Source organism: Gekko japonicus, unplaced genomic scaffold (genome assembly GCF_001447785.1).
Source record: "Gekko japonicus isolate JY-2015 unplaced genomic scaffold, Gekko_japonicus_V1.1 scaffold1516, whole genome shotgun sequence".
Taxonomy (NCBI): domain Eukaryota; kingdom Metazoa; phylum Chordata; class Lepidosauria; order Squamata; family Gekkonidae; genus Gekko; species Gekko japonicus.
Window position 1 is genome coordinate 293,632 of NW_015172050.1, and position 19,907 is coordinate 313,538.

Below are 19,907 nucleotides of genomic sequence, written 5' to 3' on the forward strand. Positions count from 1 at the left end.
TGATGACGAATCTATTGGGGGGGAAAGAGACTTAAGGCTGTGAGCATCGCATCAGCTGGCCCCTTCGCCTTTATTCTCAGGTGGAACAAGCGAGCATAATAGTTTCTGCAGTGGAAAGTGCCGTCAAGTAACAGCCGACTTAGGGTGATGTCCTAGGGCAGTGATGGCGAACCTTTTAGAGACCGAGTGCCCAAACTGTGACCCAAAACCCACTTATTTATCGCAAAGTGCCAACACGGCCATTTAACCTGAATACTGAGGTTTTACTTTAGAAAAAAACAACTCATACATTAACTTAAGATGATCCAAACAAAGTAAGGAATGCAATCCCAAATGCTTTCATTTACTTAACATTATTTGGCAGAGAATTCGACACTTTAATGACGGTCTGGGCCTGGCTGGGGCGATGGCACGCGTGCCCACAGAGAGGACTCTGAGTGTCACCTCTGGCACCCATGCCATAGGTTCACCACCACTGTCCTAGGGTTTCCAAGGCAAGAGACAAAAGTGTTTTAGCGTTGCCTGGTTCTGTGCCAAGACCAATGTTCCCTCTAAGCTGAGTGCGAGCTAGCTCACAGATTTTTAGCCTCTGGCTCACACATCTTTGTCTCGGCTCAGGAAGGATGGCTCGAGTTCAAACTAATTTATGCAGCAGCCAAATCGCTCACTCACAACTTTAATGCCAGTAGCCCACAAAGTAGAATTTTTGCTCACAGGACTCCACGGCTTAGAGGGGGCGTTGACCAAGACACTGGTGTTGCTTGGCGGTCTCCCATCCAACTACTAGCTGGAGCCAGCCCTACTTAGCTTCCAAGATCTGATAAGATCTGCCTAGCCAGGCCTAGCCAGGTCAGGCATAATCGTGTTTACCCATCTCTTTTTGTTCCTCTTTCTCTCACTCTCTCTCTCCTTCCTGTTTGGTTTGTTGCTCTCCCATCTCCCTGCAACCATCTAAATATAGACTGGGCAGGGCCCCGGCTTTTGCCAATGGAAACAAGCGAAGGCATCGAGCAGTAGAGCCAGGGAAGGTGCCGTATAAAGGACCCCTCACCACAGCCAGTAATAAACACAAGGCAAAACAGACGCCACCTTGGTGTCTCAGCACCTCCCTAAGTTTGAACAGCACCTGCCATGGAACTCATGTGTCGCGGCCCCAGGCGAGACGGTGGTCAGGTGTGCTTCGGGACAGACAAGCAGAAGTCGGCTGGCATCCTTGGGAAAGAGAGCCAATGGAAATGAGGGCTCATGTAGCGATTTTATTCCCCACCCCTGCAAAAAGAGCACCGTGGCTTTGCCTTCCACAGCATTTGGAGGTTTATGAATTCAAGGCGGCTGGAAAGCAGAACCCGAACTCCCAAGATGATGCTGGGTGGAAAAAAGAGATCGCTGGGATTCCACGAAGGGGGGAGGGGAAGCGCACAGATGTGCCCTTTAACAGCCAACCGCCAGACTTATTTGCTCCCCATCTTGTACTCTTAGAGAAGGCAGAATTCTGCACCAGGCTAGGCTATCCCTGGAGCCAGAATGCAAGGATGCAAACGTGGTTTCTGTGAGGAGAGGCAGTTAACTCTTTGCGGGGTACCAAGCTGCCCCGTCAGTTACCTCCAAGAGCCCATTTCTCCCTCTTCTCTGGGGGCGGGTGTGTGTGTCAAATTACACTGGACTCTAAGGATTGACTCTGGTAGGGTTGCCATGTCCCCCGGGGCCACCAGAGGTGGCCAGATCCAGGTTGGGAAACTGCCGGAGATTTGGGGATGGAGCCTGGGGAGGAGGACGGGGACCTCAGTGGGGCACAACGCCATAGACTCCACCCTCCAAAGGGGGAACTGATCTCTGTAGGATGGAGATGAGCGGGAACTCCGGAGTTCCACCTGGAGGCTGGCATCCCTAATTCGGGGTGAGGCGATATGGATTGACGCCAGGGCTCCGGAGAAGGTTAACTCTTGACACACACCACACTCGGTCGGACCACTAGGAAGGGCGCCCGGAGCCCCGAGCGGGGGGAAAGAGCCGGGTATCCCGGCCGACCTCCCTTCCCCGTCGCTGCGTCCCCACCCCGGCCCCGTCGAGCCTCACCTGCGCTTATACTCGTCCCGTTCCCTCTTCACCTTGGCCAGGACGTTGTAGAGCGCCCGGATCTCGGGCGTGATGGTGTCTATCTGCACGCCCACGCCGTCGGGGTGGACCCAGGAGACGCCGGGCCCTTGCACCAGGGTGGTCTCCAGGCCAGGCCCCAGGCGGCGAGCCTGCGAGAAGGACCAGATGGTGCCGGGCAAGAAGCGCGAGGAGGCCGAGAAGGCGCCGCCGGGCAAGGAAGCGGCGGCGGCGGCGGCCGAGGTGGGGGTCAGCGGGGCCCCCGGCGGGTGGCAACTGGGCGAGCTCAGGCCCCTCGACGGCGTGCTGAGCCCCACCGGGCGGGCGCTGCTGCTGCCGCTGCTGCTAGTGGCGGCCAGCGCCAGGCCCAGCGGGCGGATGGGGCCGACGAAGCCGGTCTGGACGGCCTGGTCGCGCCGCTGCCCGCCGCCGCCCCGACGGGCGCCGCCTTCGTCGAGGGCCTGCTGGAGCTGCTTCTCCAGCTGCCGGTTGCGGCGCTCCAGCTCGTGCACCTTGGCCAGGAAGCATCGGAAGCGCAGGTTGAGCGTCTTCAGCACGTTGATGTTGGAGCCCAGGTCGTTGCGCAGCGCCATGGCGGCCGGGGGCGCCGCCGAGAAGGGGGGCCCGCCGCCGCCGCTGCCGCCGCCGCCGAACCCCCTCCTTTCTCAGGTCCCGCTACCCCTTCTGCTAAGAGCATGTTGTCCAGGCGCATCAGCTGAGGGTCTGTTGGTTCTTCCTCTTGAGCCCCTCGAATACTCAACACTGTGTAAGAGAGAGAGGAGAGCAAAATGAGCAGATTAAAACATGGAACAATAGCAACAGTTCCTCTAGGGCAGTGGTGGCGGCGAACCTATGGCATGGATGCCAGAGGTGGCACTCAGAGCCCTCTCTGTGGGCACATGTACCATCGCGGCGTCCTCACGACCGGCCGAGGGATGCGCGCTGCACGTCCAGGGGGGAGCCGAGGACGCGCGACGGGCCGCCGATGCAGGAACAGCGCCCCCCAAGGGATCCGGCTGGCACCCGCGGGCCTTCGGCTTCTCCCCAGCTGCGGGGAGGGCAGGGGAGGGGGTGGCGATCGGCTGCTGGGAAGGAGGACAACAGAGTTACGTGGCCACTGGCCTCCTTTCGGGTCTGGATCTCATTGCCGCCGCCGCCTCTGCGCTTCGCTTCCTCCCCTTCTCGGGCATGGTGCGCCCACGTGCCTGATCACAAGAGCCCGCCCGCCTCCGCTCTCGCACGGCGGACCAGTCCCTGGCGGGCTGCGAGGCTGAAGCGCCGGGCGGCGCACGTAGAGGCTGAGGAATCAGGCCGACGCCGCACGCAGCTTTGTTTGTTGTTGGGGTTTTTTTGCGCACGGTATTGGATACGTGGCTGGTGTTTCTGCTGGCTCCGGAAACCTTTCTCGGCCCGTGCCAGAGCAGACCAAGGAAGGCTGCGATCACACACACACACACACACAAAAGAGTGCACTTCCAATCCACTTCCCAACTGGATTTTTGCCCGTTCACACGGTAAAATCCAATTGGAAAAGAGCATTGCGAGTGTATTGTTTAGTGTGTGTGATCGTAGCCCAAGTCTACAGCCTGGGGGGGGGGGGCACGGGATTTCCCCCAACCCTCCTTTAAAAAAAGAAAAGGGAAAAAAAGTGTAATTCAAAAATTCAAGTCCCTCCCTTGCATCAGTACCCCCTGAATCGGAAAGCCCAAGCTAGGCTTTTCTAGGAAGCAAAGTAGGGTTGGCCCTGGTTAGTATTTGGATAGGAGGCCCACCAAAAAAGTTCACGGTGGGTCGCCACCCAGAGGCAGGCAAGGGCAAACCACCTCTGAACCAATGCCCCCTCTAAGCTGTGGAGTTTTGTGAGGAGGGCGGAAATAAATAAATAAAAATAAATTGTGAGCTACAGGCATTCGAGTTGTGAGTGAGCGATTTGGCTACTGCATACATTAGTTGGCTCTGGAGCCCTCCTTCCTGAGCTAAGACAAAAATGTGTGAGCTGGAGGCTAAGAAACTGAGCTAGCTCACACTAACTCAGCTTAGAGGGAACACTGCTCTGAACACTTCGAAAACTACAGGGTCACCATAAATCGGCTGCATCTTGGATGGCACTTTCCACCACCCATGGCATGAGTACTGTTAAATGCCCTCCTCTGAGACTGGCTGTTCTCTGCCGAAAACAAAGACCTTATAATGCTACTTATTAAGCTCAATTACAGTAACAAAATCAGGGGCAAGTTTGGGAAATCTCTACAACTGTGCTTTGGGCTGGATGTTCCAAAACAAACACTTCCCCCCCCCCCCCCCAAAACCCCACAGAAAAAGAATACCCAAGCTGACAAAGAGTTTTGACGTTCTCCAAAATTTCCCCATGCTGTTGTGTTACTTTTAGCTGGTCTTAAGACATTACACAACGTTTGCTTTGAGGGTTTGCTACAGTCGAGTGCGTTTTTGATCTCTTCTATGTAGGCTTATAATCACTGTGGAATGTGATGAGTAGGGGGGAAAAGTATGTGCATGTATACTGGGAAAAGGCACAGGTGTCATAAAGAGCACAAGCTAGGCACCCAAATTAGTCACCCACTTTAGTGTAGTCACCCGGTTTGGTGTGGTTAAGAATGGCAGACTCTAATGTGGGAGAACCGGGTTTGATTCCCCACTCCTCCTCCACATGCAGCCAGCTGGGTGACCTTGGGTCAGTCACAAGTTCTCTCAGAGCTGTTCTCTCAAGAGCAGTCCTCGAAAGAGCTCTCTCAGCCCCCACCTACCTCACAGGGTGTCTGTTGCGGGGAGGGGAAGGGAAGGAGATTGTAAGCCGCTCTGAGATTCCAAGTGAAGGGCGGGGCATAAATCCTCCTCCTCCCCTTCCTCCTCCCCCCTGTGGAGTACCAAAAGACCCTGGAGCAGCAAGATACAGATGCCTAAGTTGCTCCAGGGCTGTGCCAGCCTGAGCCACAACCACCCTTCCAAGGCAGCCCCATACAGGGGTCTCCTTCTTGGGAGGTTTTTAAGCAAAGGCTTAGGGGGCCATCGGACAGGAATGCTGATTCTATGACTCACTATGAATTTAGGCAGATGGCGAGAGGGAGGGGTAGGAAGAGATGAGCCAGTGCTCGCCACAAGATAGCCCCTTTGGGTTCAGGAAGGTATTTCCCTCCAGGCTAGATTGGCCCAGGGATAGAATCACAGTATCACAGAGTTGGCAGGGGCCATACAGGGGCCATCTAGCCCAACCCCCTGCACAATGCAGGATCAGCCTAGAGCATCCCTGACAAGTGTTTGTCCAGCTGCAGTTTAAAGACTGCCAGTGAAGGTTTTTTTGCCTTCCTCTGGGCATAGAGCGGGGGCCATTGGGGGAGTGTGTGGGGGACGTTAGCTGTGAATTTCCTGCATTGTGAACACAGTTGGACTAGATGACCCTTTGGGGCCCCTTCCAGTTCTTTGCTTCTATTTATGCCCCTGGTTGAGAGTTCAAATCCTTCCAAGGGCGGCTACCTTGAAACTCTGGCAGAAAAGGGAACGGGGGAGTTTCTACAGGAATCTTAAAACATTTCTTTTCCCACAATAAAATATCCAGCTCCAAGTCTTGGCCTACTGTCGTCCTCTCCTGCTTACTTAGGAGTAAGCGACTGTGAATTCTGGGAGAATGGTTTTGCCTCTTAACAGAGGGAAACTGGCGACTCTTCAGGTCCACATATTTCAGGGGAAAGGCTCCAGTCAGCAAGACGGGACCTGCGCCCAAGCGTGCCTGCATGGGCGTGCAGTCTTAATTCGGCTGTCCAGGGAGTGGCCAAGCACTCTGGGGCTGGCACAATGCCACATCCGGCTGTCGGCCAGCTGCTCCAAACTAACATACCCCAAACACCCCCTTTTCTGTGGATGCGGGGACAGCAAGCAGCCCTGGTGCCTTTTAGATTTCCCAAGCGGTGGTGAGAAGGGCCGTCAAGTCGCTAGGGCTGCGAGCTGTGGGTTGGGAAATACCTGGAGATCTTGGGGGCGGAGCCTGGGGAGGGCGGGGTTTGGGGAGGGGACCTCGGCGTGGTACGATGCCACAGAGTCCACCCTCGAAAGCAGCCATTTCCTCGAGGGGAGCTGATCTCTGCAGTCTCGAGACCAGTTGTAAAAGTGGGAGGTCTCCAGGCCCCACCTGGAGAATGACAACCCTAAACCGCAGCCCACTTATGGCGACCCCGTAGAGTTTTCAAGGCAAGAGACCTACAGAGATGGTTTGCCATTGCCTGCCCCCGCCTCCCAACTACTGGTATTCCAAGGAGGTCTCCCATCCAAGTACTTGCTTAGCTTCCGAGATCTGATGAGGTCAGGCTAGCCGGGGCTGTCCAGGTCAGGGGGGGTTCCCAAGTAGCCTTTGTTTTCTTCCTCGATCCAGACAAGCAAATGGAGGTGACTCTCCTCTGCATCTCTAGACCTGCTTCCTGGCTTGGGCTGTAAGAGTCCCACAAGGCTTTTATTCCGCCAGCAACTTGTAGACCAATTATTCATTGGCTTCCTTCATACCCTGCCTTTGTCTCCAGTGGGGACCCAAAGCAGCTAAAGTTCTCCTTTCCTTCGTTTTATCTCACAAAAATCCTTGGAGGCAGGTGAGGCTGAGGAGGGGTGTGTGTGACTGGCCCGAGGTCACCCAGCAAGCTTCCACCGCAGAGTGGGGATTTGGACCTGGGTCTCTCACTGCACCCCTACTAACCACTGCTACTGAAGAAGTGAGCAGTGACTCATGAAAGCTCACACCACACATTTATCTTATCTGACTACATATGCTAACTTCATTCAGTACTTACATCTGTATGCTGACCAGCCCCCCAGAAGGGCCATACATCCTCTTTATTCTATTTTATTTCTTATTTGGAATAACATATTAGAATAGTACATTGTGATGTAACATCATGAATCGTAGAATGTAATGTAATTTGGAGTGGTAATGTATTTCTCTGGTCTGGGGACAGGGGAGATAACTCCACATAGCCAGTTGCCCCACTTCAAAGAAGATGCTGCCAGGTCTAGAGATGTAAAATTTCCGGAAATTTTGAAGCTCGGAAAAAAACGGAAATTTTCAGAAAAATTGAAAAAATGCCACATTAGCATTTCTCTTGTCTTTTCTAGTTTGAAAGTCATTCTGTTACTTTAGGAACATAAAATATGACTAGGGACATTTTTACTTGGCATGAAATTATCACAACTAGCATATTAAAAATATAGTGTATCCAAACAATTATTACAGAATACCCACCCACATGCAAAAACAAAACTGAAACTTTTTTATTTTCTTCTGACAATCGCACCTCCTAAAGGAAGAAATGCATCTTGTTCTTGCATTGGAGAGTTCAGTTTGTAACATAGGACTTGCTTGTCCTCAGTGCACAGAAATTACATCAATCTGATACCATATATATATTTTAGAAATGATTTGGAAAATATTTGAACACCTGGTCTTAAAATATTTTATTCATCATGTTAAAATAAAATGTTCCATAATCAATTTTTTTTCTTTTTTCAATTTTTCCAATTTTTCAGAAAAAAACAAAAAGGCTTCAGGAAAAAAACGGGGGTCCCTGGCAGGTCGCCTCCATGCTTGAGAGGAGACGGATGGAGCGTAACCAGGGTCTCCGTTAATTACTCTCAGCATCCCACAATTAAGGATACATCTGCCCATCAATCTCCAATTTTGATGTATTTATTTCCTTCACTATGTCCCCCCCCCCTCCCAAGAACTGAACCCAAACAAATGCTGACCACATAAACTAAACTTGTTATTCCTGTTTGGTCCTTGAATCTGTTAAACATCTTCATTCCACTGTATGCTAATTAACTGCTCACCTTCTACCTCTATGTATGGACTGGCAATTTCCATTTCACTGTATTGAAGTGTGCATGCACACGAAAGCTTATCCCTCGAATAAATTTTTGTTTGGTGTAGTGCTTAAGTGCGCAGACTCTAATCTGGGAGAACCGGGTTTGATTCCCCACTCCTCCACTTGCACCTGGCTGGACGACCTTGGGCAAGCCGTAGTTCTGATAAGAGCTGTCCTTGAAAAAAAGCAGTTTCTGTCAAGAGCTCTCTCAGCCCCACCTACCTCACAGGGTGTCTGTTGTGGGGAGGGGAAGGGGAAGGAGTTTGTAAACCGTTCTGAGACACCGTTGGGTAGTGAAGGGTGGGGTATAAATCCAATCTCTTCTCTTCATCTTAAAGGTGCCACCGGACTCAAACTTTGTTCCACCACAGATTTTGTTAGTCTTTCAGGTGCTCCTGGACTCTTGGCTCTTTTCTAGTGCAACAGACAAACACAGCTGCCCGCCTTGATCTATCCCCACTAAACCCCGCTGGCTCTCCAAGGGAATCTCCGCATCAAAAGAGGGGCACCACCCAGAGGAGCAGTACGTCACAGTGAGAGATGCTGCCCCCATTCCGTACCCATGGCTCCCACCTTGGTCACGGGCTACGAGCAATGTCTGTTTGGAAGGGCAGTGTTAAGGCCTATGGCTACGCCTTGCATTATACAGAACTGTGAGTAGGCACAGATAAGGGATTCCTGTGTATTGGCTCCTGCTTGGAAAAGAGGCCAGATCAGGACTTTGTTGTTGCTGCTGCTGTCAAGTCACAGCTGGCTTATGGCAACCCGGTAGAGTTTTCAAGGCAAGAGATGAGCAGAGGTGGTTTGCCATTGACTTCCTCTGCACCCTGGTGGAGGTCGACCCGTCCAAATACTACCCTTGGCTGACCCCGCTTAGCTTCCGGGATGTGATGACATCAGGCTAACCTGGATTATCCAGGTCAAAGCTTCCCCTAATCCTGAATTCATGGATAGAATCCCTGTAAAGAGAAGAGGAGATTGGATGCATACCCCACCCATCACTACCTGAAGGAGTCTCAGAGCGGTTTACAATTCCCTTTCCCCTGTGAGGTAGGTGGGTGGCGGAGAGAGCTCTTTCGAGGACTGCTCCTGAGAGAACAGCTCTGAGAGAACTTGTGACTGACCCAAGGTCAGACCAGCAGCTGCACGTGGAGGAGTGGGGCATCAAGCCCGGTTCTCCCAGATTAGGGTCCGTGCTGTTAACCACTACACCAAAGTGGCTGTGGGGCAGTGCTGGTTATCCACATCTCATCAGCTGCTGGGGTGGGGCATAAGGAAGATGGAATTCTTGCCCCCATGTAAGACCACCAGGGGGGAAACCCAACGTGAGCAACCACAAACCACGTGCAGGGAGGGCGGTGGACAGGAGGCGTCGTCCTTCCATCCCATCCCTCTCCTGCCTGGAGCAGGTTCCATCCCAGCCACCGAAACCAGTTCACATCTCCACCCACCCACAGCCCCATTTACTGCAGGGAACCGGCGTGAATACAAGAGGAATTAAAACATAAATCTGGACAGCTCTTTTAGGAAAGTTTTTTAAAAAATGGTGGCAGAAGTTCTCTTCTCCTCACCCGTCACGGTCGCATGCCTATCTCCTGACAACATTCCTAGAAACCGCTTGGTTTCGAAATATGTTATGAAGAGTTAGGAGCATTTTGAACCCACCCTTCCCCAAGGGAATTCAGGGCAGCAGGCATGCGTCTCCTTCTCTCCTTCTCCTCACAACACCGGTGGGGTATGTTAAGGTGAGAGGCAGCGACCGGCTGTCAGGACCCACAGCCCTGTGGTTGAATGGTGTTTCAAAGCCGGCTCTCCCTCACCCTAATTCGAGGCTAACCACTACACCACCCTGGCTGAGTCTTTCAAATGTCTAGATTGCCACAGCTCTTAGCTCACAGAGGCTGCTGCCACACACGCTAAGTAATCCACTTTCAATCCACTTTCAGTGCACTTTCAAAGTGGATTTTGCCAGTTCACACAGTAAAACTCCACTTTGAAAGTGCACTGAAAGTGGATTGAAAGTGGATTACTTAGCGTGTGTGGCAGCAGCCAGAAAGAACCTTTCAGAAACTCCAGTTCTTGTGTTTATCATTAGTGCCCTGCTGAAGCACTGGTGGCTCTTGTGTTGAACAGGCCCTTATATCATTAAAGCTAGAACTAAGTCAAATGCAAATACTTGCCCTCTTTAATGGTTTTAAAAGCATCCTTCAGCCAAAACGGAACGTAACTAAAGAGTCTGGTGCAAGTTCCTTCTTGAGCATACTGCCAGTTTGGAATGTAAACTACTTGCGGCTGATTCATGAACAACACAGTCTGAAGAAATACTCTTTGTACAAAGAGTCAAAACACCCTTACAGCCAAACAACTGCACAGGTGTTGCAAATGTGTGTGGTAAGTTGTAGGCCTGCAGAGAATCAATGGGTAGGGGGGAATACGGATATTTCATCCCACCTCCCAAAAACTACTCTTCCAAGATTGTATCAGTTTGGCGTAGTGCTTAAGAGAGCCAGTTTGATGTATTGGTTAGGAGTGCAGATTTTAATCTGGGAGAACCAGATTCGATTCCCCAGTCCTCCACATGCAGCTGCTGGTGTGAGCTTAGGTCAGTTACAAGTTCTTTCAGAGCTGTTCTCTCAAGGGTAGTTCTCTGGAGAGCTCTCTCAGCCCCACCTACCTCACAGGCAATGATCCCTGTAAACTGTGGAGTCTTGTGAGCAAAAATTCTACTTTGTGAGCTATTGGCATTAAAGTCGTGAGCGAGCGATTTGGCTACTGCATAAATTACTTTGCTCTGGCGCCATCCTTCCTGAGCTAAGACAAAAAATGTGTGAGCCGGAGGCTTAAAAAATGTGAGCTAGCTCACACTAACTCAGCTTAGAGGGAACACTGCTCACAGGGTGTCTGTTGTGGGGAGAGAAAGCGAAAGGAGCTTGTAAACCACTCTGAGACTCCTTCAGATAGTGAAGGTCTGGGTACAAATCCAATCCCTTCTTCTTTTTCTTCTTCGGGACTTTAGTAGGCAAATACCCCCAGACACACACCTTTTCCTTTAGCCAACACAGAGATGCCCTCAACATTCCTTCTTTTTCAAGCATACTGAGGCCTCATCAGGCCTGGAATTCCCACCCCCATTGGGTCAAAGTCAATTCTCTGCATAACTAGGGTATCCACTGAATATGGAGGAGAACCCTCCCTTGTCTGTGGGTGGCCCCTCCCTTTATTGCTGATTCCATCATCCACCTGGCAACCAGCCAATTCACTAGAGATATTAGAATAACGTACCTACAGTTGTGAGTTAAGGGAAGGACCAGGGCATGTAATGCACATAATTTATTCTGCTTTGATCAAGCAGCCTGGAAGAGCAGGGCAACAAAGGTTAACCCTCTGACACTCTACAAACCTTACGCAGCCCCCTAGATTGGGCCGTGCAGCATACAACGCTATTTTAAGCAGATCTTTGCATACTGCAGGAGCCAAGATTTCTGAAAACAGTGCGTCGAGTAGACATTGCAATTTGGAACAAAATTATGAGGGAGGGAACCTGAAACATCACGGGACAGCTGACTTCATTCAGGCTCAGGAATACCCGCAGATTTTAGAAAAGTTTGGGAGGATATTTTTTATAAAGGGTTTTGAACGGTAGGATAACGTAACAGCTCAAGAGAACACCTGGATAAGGGATGGCATTGCAGTCTCTGTTCACTGGATGTATCACACACCCCTTCTTCACTGCAACTTCATCTACCTTTGTAACCACCCTTTCTTTGTGACTGTACATTACGGCTTAGGCTAGCTTTCATTTGCACGGTTTCCCCCGCTCTGTATCCCTAGTCCTACAGGATTGCTCACTGGAGGCCCTTGGAATCTGACGCAGTTGCTTTTCATATTTCGTAATCCACCTTGAGCCTAGGTGAGAGAAGCATGCTATAAATGAATACCTTATTTATTATCACCACCACTGATGGCCACTTTGATCAGGCAGGAGCTCTTTGCAAGCTCAGCTCAGTGGCTAATACGATACTCTGCATCTTCTCTGGCTTTCTTTGAAACGGCAACATCCCCAAGCTAACCAACTCCTTAAGGTTCAGTGTTTTAGAGACACACTATATTTTCAGATTCCCTCTCCAAGTATGAAGGGCATAACTTCTTTTCCCGGTTGCTCCTTCACCCACGCAGGCCACAATCGCATTGCAAGGACTGCCCGGGTTATTTTGCCCCCAAGAGTCACCCACATGCAAACCAAAGGCGGGTCTGAGGGCACCCTTGACGGACGTTGACTCTGGTGCCCCCCCCATTCAGCGTCCACACAGAAACATAATGATACATCTGCTAGTTCATTCCAAGGGCTGCAATCCTAAACATGCTTAGATAATGGTAAAGGTTTCCCTTGCTCGAAAGCCAGTCGAATCCGACTCTAGGGATGTGGTGCTCATCTCCGTTTCCAAGCCGAAGAGCCAGCGCTGTCCAAAGACATTTCTGTGGTCATGTGGCCGGCGTGACTAGATGCCGAGGTGCACTTAACGCTGTTACCTTCCCACCGAAGTGGTACTTGCAATTTCTTGCTTTCGAACTGCTAGGATGGCAGGAACTGGGGCCAGAGATGGGAGCTCCCTCCATCATGCGGCACACTCGGGTCTCGAACTGCTGAACTACCGACCTTCCGTCCTGGGAGTAAACACCACTGAACATAGTGGGATTTATTTGTGGGTGGGCATGGTAGACAGGCATAAGAGGAGCACTGGTTTGGCTCCCTCTGTGCTTGTAAGCCCTCAAACTTTTTGGTGTTACCTAGTTTTGGTGTTGCCCTAGGTGATTTGCCCAGCAGATGGACTGGCCTTGGTGTGAACTGCAACTGTTTGTTGGAAACTTACGGGTCACATTTCAGGGTGGTACATCTGCCTGCCTGGGTCCCTCTCTAGACAAAGCTGCTCCACAACCTTGAACTGTCCTCACGATATACCAATCTTCCATACAAGTTTCCAGTGCAGAAGCTCGAAAACCAGTCGAGTCCGACTCTAGGGTTGCGGTGCTCATCTCTGTTTCCAAGCCGAAGAGCCAGCGCTGTCCGAAGACGTTTCCGTGATCATGTGGCCGGCATGACTAAACACCAAGGCACACGGAACGCTGTTCCCTTCCCACCGAAGTGGTACCTATTTATCTACTTGCAATTTCTTGCTTTCGAACTCTAACAGCTGTTTTAATAAATCCATTCACCTTTAAAGTACCCCCAGGACTCCTTTTGATTTGTACAGTCACACTCCCACGATGGGTATTTTTGCTAGTGGGCAAAGATTTGAGGCTGCAGGGCGACAGAAGGAGACAGCCTGTCTCCAGAAATGGGAGTAGACAGCCAAACCAGAACCGCAGCTGCGAGGCAAGAATCGGAAGCGCTTCTTTACGGCAGAGTCCTCTCCGGGTTTCCCTCAAGGCCGGCTCATCCACAGTGCGAATCAGCCTGGTTTTTAAAACACAGTTGTCCCCCCCCCCCCCCCCCCCCCAATCTCCAACTGACTTCTGATCATCTAGAGAGCCACCAGTGTGATGCAGTGGTTAAGAGGGATGAACTCTAATCTGGAGAACCGGGTTCGATTCCCCACTCCGCCACATGAAGCCAGCTGGGTGACCTTGGGTCAGTCACAGCTCTCTCAGCCCCCCAAAATAAGTCTAGCTCGCCACCTAGTGGAACATGATGCTAAAAGAGCTAGAACTAGATCTCCTGGCTATACCACACACAATGCCATACGATCATTATTATTATTATTATTATTATTATTATTCTGAGCATCAATCCCATCTGCCAAGGCTAGAGGGACAAACATTAATCTTCATGCTCAGGGAGACAGCTAGAGAGACTACAGGAGTGTTGCCTTACAGATCAGAAAGAATGCGAAATGAACCTCCCCAGGCAGATCCAAAAGAGAACACAAGGCTGAGTAGTATTTACAACCAAATGGAAAGCTGAGATTTGCCCAGATCTTAAGAATCAGAAAAAGAAGATGCAAGGATATGCTGTGATGGCAAAATTGACAAACTATCTAAATAAGAGGCCGATAAACAAGTTTGAGGATAACTGGAGAGCTGCGGTGGCTCAAGTGGTTAAGACGCTGAACTGCAGGCTGTGAAAGGTCGGTAGTTCAGCAGTTCGAGACCTGTGTGTGCCGCATAACGGAGTGAGCTCCCGTCTCTAGTTCCAGCTCCTGCCAACCTAGCAGCTTGAAAGCAAGAAATTGCAAGTAGATAAATAGGTACCACTTCAGTGGGAAGGTAACAGCATTCCGTGCGCCTTGGTGTTTAGTCATGCCGGCCACATGACCACGGAAACGTCTTCGGACAGCGCTGGCTCTTCGGCTTTGAAACAGAGATGAGCACCGCAACCCTAGAGTCGGATTCGACTGGCTTTCGAGCAAGGGAACCTTTACCTTTAATGATTATTATATTTAATCTCCTTAGCTTACATATAATTAACGAGTCATTATATAGATGCTAAATTATCATATGGAAAATTATGTTTTCTTCCTGTCCTTTCTCCTCTATGTCTTATTACTGTAATTTGTAAAGTCGTCACTCTAATATTATATGCAAAGTCAAAAAGAATTAATCTCTGCATTTTTCTTTACAATTGTCTAGATGGGGAATAATGATAATTTGTAATGTGAAAATGAGTAAGATTAAATGTGTGAAGTAGAATGAGGTGTGTGAAGTGTTATAACCTTGATTTATTATATAATAAATTCCCTTACTAACGTATGTCTTGATATTTGTAAAAAGTGCCCTGTGTTGTTGGGTTTATTTGCTTGTTTCTCCTATTTTCTCCCCCTACCCTTTCTCTTTTCTGCACACCTATAAAAATGTAAAAATAAAAGACAAAAGAGAACGCAAGGTGGAAAGGCAGGGATTTCCAACCAGGAGTGGCAGCCATTTTGGAGTCACCCATCGAAGCCTAGGGGTGACTGCCACCAAAGGCACCAGGGCAGTTAAGAGCAGGAGCCGAAACGGACCCTTCGGCCAGATATCCGTACACACACGTTGTGACCAAATAGAAAAACTTTAATGACCGACAAACCTCATTCAGAGAGAGCGATTAAAGAGTTAAATTAAATTAAATACCAGAAACTGGGCCCAGTACATATCTAGGGGAGCGCCCAAAGGCCAGTCCAGCACAAAATAGCATCAGAACATATACCTTGGATGGGACCCCCCACACACACACTAGTCTTATGGGCACCGGCCAGGAGCCTCCAGAGAAGTGCTGGCCAATGCAAGGCCCCTACTGGCGGTTCCGGGGCACTCGTCGCTTCTTGCCAGGGCCTGCCTGGGCCCTCGGCCCTCTGGGAGAAGGCTGGGCGGCCTTTGGGGGTCTGGGCCGCTTCTGGAAGGAGCCCCGCCGTGCAGCCAGCGCCCATTTCTTCTGCTTCTTCTCTCTGGACTCTCCCTGAGGCTGCGTTTTGGTGGCCGTCGATGCCGAATTCACCTGTTTTGCAGTCTGCTTCTTAGCGCCTTTCAGCCCCTCTTGTTTCTTCCCAGTCGGCAGAGGCGTCGCAGTGGCGGCCGGAGCAGAGTTCTCCTTTGCAGCCGGCACACCTGGCTCCTTGGCGGGTTCTTCCTCTGGAAGCAGAGCGAAAGAGGACAGCAGAGGTGAGAGCAGGAGAGCTGGCAGACAGGGCCCAAGCAGGAAGCTGCACTCACGCTCACAACGGATTTCGCTTACTACCCCCGAGGTGACAGGAATCCACAGCCCCAGCTTCCCAAGATGGCATTCCAGGGCACGTCCACTAGATTCTGTGAACGTAGGCGGGTCAGGGCCAAGGGTCGCAAGAGGGAGGGCAGGAAGGGATGAGCCAGCACTCGGCTCTTGAGGCCCTTTCTTACATGCCCCAGGGTAATGCCGATCACCACTCTGGGGCCAGGAAGGAATCGGCCTTGGCCCTGACCTGGATAGCCCAGGCGAGCCCGATATCATCAGATCTTGGAACCGAAGCAGGGCCGACCCTGGCAAGTACTTGGAAGGGAGACCTCCAAGGAATACCAGGACTGTAACACAGAGACAGGCTATAACCCACCTCTCTGAAATGTCCAAGCCCCACTAGGGGTCACCAGAACTCAACCATGACTTCCAGGTATGTGCGCGCGCACACGCACACAAAATACTCACTAAAAAAAAGAAGGGATTTCCCTCCAGGCCAGATTGGCCCAGGGATCCTGCAGTTTTTCTTCATACCTCTGGGCATAAAGCAGGGGGGTCACTGGGGGAGTGGGGGGGGATTAGCTGTGGATTTCCGTGTTCTGCAGGAGGGTTTGACTAGATGACCCTTAGGGGTCCCCTCCAGCTCCATGTTTCTATGATTCCCAACTTGGATTAATTCAAGTTAAATAGGAAGATTGGGGCCCATTTCTGCTAAAAGCTCCATGACTTTGGGCGGCTGGGCCAACACAAGGATTTCCAGTTGATTAACTTGCTGCTTATATACACATTTGTGTAATATCAAATTAAAACAGGCGACCTTTTCATACAAACTAAAAGCAGCCACTCATTGCAAGAAATGTCATATTTAATACTTTTGCCCTGACCATCACCTCCAAAAAGGAGATGATGGCTTCATTTATGCCCCAGCCTTTTTGAGCCTGCAGGCACATTGGGAATTCTAACACGGTGTGGTAGGCGCAGCAAAAAAAAAAAGGTGGCCACAGGAGGTGGAGCCAGCCACAAAATGATTGCCACAGCCTACCTTCAGCTGCACAGTGTAGACCCTTCTGTTGTGGTGGCAGCTGCCGCCAAAGCAACATTTAAAAAAATCGACAAACACTTGGCGGGCACCAGAAAGCGTTCTGGCAGGCGCCACACCACCCATGAGCCCCAAGTTGGGGGACCCCTGATTCAGGCCAGATTTGCCAATAAGCAAAGTGTGGTTCACCGTAACGCGAAAAAGGACATTCCTACCGAGCTAACGCTAAACCCCAATCTGTCCTTCCCAAATTCAAGCACCAGACAGTCCTGCAAACACTGCTGACCGGCAGCTTTAGCATGCATTTGGCTGGGGAAATTAATTTCACAATTCAAGAACTGGAAAGTCGTGGGGGCGGGAAAGAAGGGATGAGCAGAAAGACAGAGTCCATGATGGGATGAACCGCTCCCCCACCACCCCGTTACCTTGTGGCGCCACAGGAATTGCATTGGAGAACTTCTTGAGCTTGGCGACAAAAAAGCCGTCCAGGTTGTGCGTGTGAGGGTAGAAACGGCGTGTGGACTTCAAAGACGGGTGGAAACGGCGCTCTTTAAACCTAGGAGAGTCGCCAGCGAAAGACAGAAAGGATGACAACCTCCCAAAGGCAAAGACATCGGAGCCACTGTCTGCCCTCCCATTTCGGTTTCTAAGCCGAAGCCAGTTTGGTGTGGTTAAATGTGCGGACTCTAATCTGGGAGAACTGGGTTTGATTCCCCTCTCCTCCACTGGCACCTGGCTGGATGGCCTTGGACAAGCTGTAGTTCTGATAAGAGCTGTTCTTGAAAAAAGAGCAGTTTCTGTCAAGAGCTCTCTCAGCCCCACCTACCTCACAGGGTGTCTATTGTGGGGAGGGGAAGGGAAAGGAGTTTGTAAGCCCCTCTGAGACTCCTTTGGGTAGTGAAGGGCGGGGTATAAATCCAATCTCTTCTCTTCTCTTCTTCTTCTTCTAAGCAGCAAGATCCACTGCACGGTCACCCCACTCGAAACCCATGGAAATCAATAGGCTTTGACGGGGGTAACTCAGCAGCGGATTGCCCTGTCCGGATTGTAGACGCCCACCTGACAAAGCCTTCTTTGCCGAAGTCCAGTCCCGTCGGCACCAGGCGGACGTTGCGCTTCTTCAGGGCGTAATCCACCACCCATTCGTTCTCCTCCACCTGCCAGGAAGGAGAAAAAGCGGTCAGATTGTCCCGCGTCTGGCAGAGACCGGGAGCCCCTCCCTTGCTTGGGCCGGGGAGGAGGAGAGCCTCACCGTGACCGAACAGGTGCAGTAAACGATGTAGCCCCCGGTCTCCGAGGCAGCGTTGACCGAGTCGATGGCGCTGAGAATGAGCTCCTTCTGCAGGTGAGCACAGCGCAGAATGTCCTTCTCGTCCTGGAAAAGGAAGCAGGGGGCTTCAGTCTCAAAAAAGCTTCCAGTGGAGTAAAGTATCTGTGCATCTTTTGGGGTGGTACAAGACTCCTGCTTATTTCTTGGTATTTATTCAAGCTTTTTTGAGTATTTCACAAACATTGTCCTGCGATCCTGGGTAAATCGTGGTCTCTTAAAAACTGATAGCCCTCCCTTTCCATCAAATGATCCTCAAAGCTGCCTACAAACAGCAAATTTAATACAAAAAACCTACTCAGCACAGGCCCGTAGCTACGGTGGGGCTTTTGGGGGGCTCCGCCCCCTTTCTTAAAGGAACAGCCCCACAAGACTTTCTCCTGTAAATACTTTTTTCAGTCATTTTAAAACATTTTTAAAAGGTGTGCGCTCCTTTAAGCAGAGTGGGGTGCCGTAGTTGACTAATTCCCGCACTAAGCAAGGGGGTTAGAGTAGGTGACCTCTAGAATCCCTTCTAACTCTGTGTCAAGAAACTGGTCTCCTTTAAGAGAATTTTTCTGCCTGTTAGCTTTCTTGACCATATTACAGACTAATGTTACAGCATTGTTGCTTAGGCTGGCAGAAGTGATTAACTTGCAGCAGCTGAGAAACTGTCATCTAAAGTGGCTGACAGCTTGCAATCTAGAGATCTATCCTGGTAAACAGCTTTTTACTGGCTAAATGGCTTTTTTTCCTGCACTGAGAACTTCTAGACAATGAATTTTTTAGTTTCATCAGGGCGCGCCAGCACTGGCTCAGAGGTGAACATCAGTACTCAGCAGCTCTGGCCGATGTCATGGTTAGTGCATCAGACTAGAATCTGGGAGACTTGGGTTTGAAATCCCCATTCCAGCTTGGTGTGTGATCGTGGGACTAGTCACTCTCTCTAAGCCTAGCCTACCTCGCAGGGGCTTCTGCTGAGGATAAAGCAGGGAAAGGGACAAGGTATGCTTGCCCTGAGCTCCTTGGAGGAAGGAAGGGATGAAAATGACCACGTAACCTTGTCTCTCTGGCCACAGTGTCTTTCCTCTCAGGCCCACAATCCCTTGGGCAGCTGGAAGCTAAGCAGACAGTTCTGTTACCCTCATGCAGCAGAGGGAAGACTGGGGCAGGTTGCTCAAGGTCTTATCGAGCAGGTTCTCGTCTCCAGCAATGACCACACGGCTTCCTTCCTCTTAACGCACACGGCAATAGCTATTGCACAGACACCAGGAAACACTCCACGAGCGATTAAGCTGCGGAACTCACTGCCAGTGGATACAGTGATGTCGAAGAGCAGGGGTGGCTTTCAATGGGGATGAACCAGATTTATGGAGGAGAGGCCCGCCAATGGCTACTAGCCATGTTGATTAAGCAGAACCTTTATGTTCAGAGGCACTAAGCCTCTGAATCCCAGAGCCAGGAGGCAACATCAGGGGAAGACTTCAGCCTCTATGGCTGGTTGGCTTGTTGGCCATCCAGAGCAAATGAGCGGGTGCTGTGTGAAATGGGTGGCTGCACTCAACGGACCCCCTCATCCTGCCCAGCAGGGCTCTTCTCATGTTCCTACGACACCATGACAGTACATGGTAGAGACAGTATTTGAAGCTAATGCCTCTTCCATCTGCAATGAAAGCTCAGTGGCAGAAGAGGTGCTTGGACTGCAGGTCCCCAATCCACAGCCCCATCCCCCAGTGAAGGGTCTCTGGTCATAATAATAATTATTATCATCACCGTATAGCATTGTGTGTAGAACAATGAAAAAAGAAAAAAGAACTGTGACAATTTAGCGCTTGGTACTATGTTCATAAATCATAATACACAATAACAGAAAATAAGTAATATATATAGTGAATGTAGACGGTGGTCTCCGGAATGGTG

The 19,907-nt window shown here is 50.7% G+C and overlaps 2 protein-coding genes across 2 annotated transcripts in view; both read right to left on the minus strand.

Annotated features, from left to right (window-relative positions):
- IFFO1 (intermediate filament family orphan 1) overlaps positions 1-3,284 on the minus strand; it is a 37,962-nt gene extending 34,678 nt beyond the window's left edge. The window contains exons 1-2 of the mRNA XM_015420730.1: positions 3,205-3,284; positions 2,077-2,754 (exon numbers count right to left, since the gene is read on the minus strand). Coding sequence (XP_015276216.1) covers positions 2,077-2,754; positions 3,205-3,284 — 758 coding nt within the window. The remainder of the gene's footprint in view (positions 1-2,076; positions 2,755-3,204) is intronic.
- Positions 3,285-15,052: 11,768 nt separating this feature from the next.
- NOP2 (NOP2 nucleolar protein) overlaps positions 15,053-19,907 on the minus strand; it is a 29,047-nt gene continuing 24,192 nt past the window's right edge. The window contains exons 12-15 of the mRNA XM_015420731.1: positions 17,934-18,056; positions 17,741-17,838; positions 17,107-17,237; positions 15,053-15,563 (exon numbers count right to left, since the gene is read on the minus strand). Of these exons, the coding sequence (XP_015276217.1) occupies positions 15,226-15,563; positions 17,107-17,237; positions 17,741-17,838; positions 17,934-18,056 (690 nt within the window). The 3' untranslated portion in view covers positions 15,053-15,225. The remainder of the gene's footprint in view (positions 15,564-17,106; positions 17,238-17,740; positions 17,839-17,933; positions 18,057-19,907) is intronic.